Raw genomic sequence first — 1,681 nt, forward strand, 5'->3', positions numbered from 1 at the left:
TAGATATGTATGTACATATCTATAATTCTATTTACTTATATTGATGCTTGTTTACTTGTTTTGATGTCTTTCCCCCCTTCTAGACTGCAAGCCCGGTGTAGGCAGGGATTGTCTCTCTTTATTGCTGAATTGTACTTTCCAAACTTTTTTTACAGTACTCTGCACATAGTAAGCGCTCAGTAAATATGATCGAATGAATGAATGAATGAGAAGTTGAGGAATAGTATGATTTAAAATTGGGCATCCAGCTGGAATTTTAAATGGATTCCATTCATCCACTTTCTCATTTCCTGTCCACGTTGTTCCCATGAAATCCAAGTAGAAAATGGCCAATGTCTCCATGGTGACTGAATTCCTCCTGCTGGGGTTCTCAGAGTTCCGGGAGCTGCAGCTGGCCCACTCTGCGCTCTTCCTCCTGGTCTACCTGGTGGCCCTGATGGGGAATCTCCTTATCATCATCATCACCTCCCTTGACCAGCGCCTCCAAAGTCCCATGTACTTTTTCCTCAGGCACTTGTCCGTGCTCGACCTCTGCCTCATCTCTGTCACTGTCCCCAAGTCCACCCTCAACTCCTTGACAAACAGCAGATCTATCTCCTTCTTGGGGTGTACTACACAGGTCTTTTTATACATTCTTTCTGCTGGTTCAGAGGTTTTCATCCTTACAACAATGTCCTATGACCGCTACACAGCCATCTGCTGCTCCTTGCGCTATGACATCATCATGAACCGAGAGGTTTGTGGGAAGATGGCTGCAGCCTCCTGGCTCAGCGGGGGTCTCTACTCCCTGATGCACACGGCCACTATCTTTTCCTCCCACTTTTGCGCCCCTCGCATCATCCACCAGTTCTTCTGTGAACTCCCCCACTCGCTCAAACTTATGTGCCCTGGAGAAGCCCGAGCAGAGGTCAGTGTTCTTGTCCTCAGTTTTATTTTATTTTGGAGCTGCTTTGTATCCATCCTCGTGTCTTATGTCCACATCTTCTTGGCGGTGCTGAAGATGCCGGCGATCGAGGGCCGGACCAAAGTCTTCTCCACCTGCCTGCCTGACCTCGCCGTGGTCTCTCTGTTCATTTTCACGAGTGCGTCTGCCCATCTGAAGCCACCCTCATCCTCCCCATCGACGCTGGACCTGCTGGTGTCCGTGTTCTACACAGTGCTGCCCCCCACCCTGAACCCCCTCATCTACAGCCTGTGGAACAAGGACATGAAGGCCGCCCTGAGGAAGATCTTTTATACCCACTTTATTTCCGGGGTGAACTGACTGTCTCTCTTTGCCGTGGATGTGTACAGAGAGCTCTCCTTCAGGGAGGGTTTGGCCAAAATGGTCCTCAGTATAGAGCTTTCCCTTTCCCTTCCCTCCATTCCCTCCCTGGCATTCCTAACACTCTAGACAGTCTGCGCTTAATAAATGCTATTAACTGAGTGATTCATAAATTAATTTCTTATTTAGGAGAGTACAATTCAGCAGAATTGGTAGACAGCTTCCCTGCACAAAAGAAGCTGACAGTAGAGAGAGTAAGACTTGTTAGGGACAGGAAACATCCATATTAATTCTATTGTATTGTACTCTCCCAAGCTCTTGGGTCCGTGCTCTCCACATACTAAGCACTCAATAAATACCATTAAAAAGGAGATCGTCTGAGCAAATAATCTTCTTAGACATTTGACAAAAAGATCA

At 47.2% G+C, this 1,681-nt stretch overlaps 1 protein-coding gene across 1 annotated transcript; it reads left to right on the plus strand.

Moving 5' to 3' along the window:
- Window positions 1-325: 325 nt before the first annotated feature.
- On the plus strand, window positions 326-1,264 carry LOC119922676 (olfactory receptor 14A16-like). Its single transcript, XM_038742374.1, has one exon. It carries the CDS (start codon window positions 326-328, stop codon window positions 1,262-1,264), a length of 939 nt encoding a protein of 312 aa, XP_038598302.1.
- Window positions 1,265-1,681: the final 417 nt, after the last annotated feature.

Source organism: Tachyglossus aculeatus, unplaced genomic scaffold (genome assembly GCF_015852505.1).
Source record: "Tachyglossus aculeatus isolate mTacAcu1 unplaced genomic scaffold, mTacAcu1.pri scaffold_118_arrow_ctg1, whole genome shotgun sequence".
Lineage (NCBI taxonomy): Eukaryota > Metazoa > Chordata > Mammalia > Monotremata > Tachyglossidae > Tachyglossus > Tachyglossus aculeatus.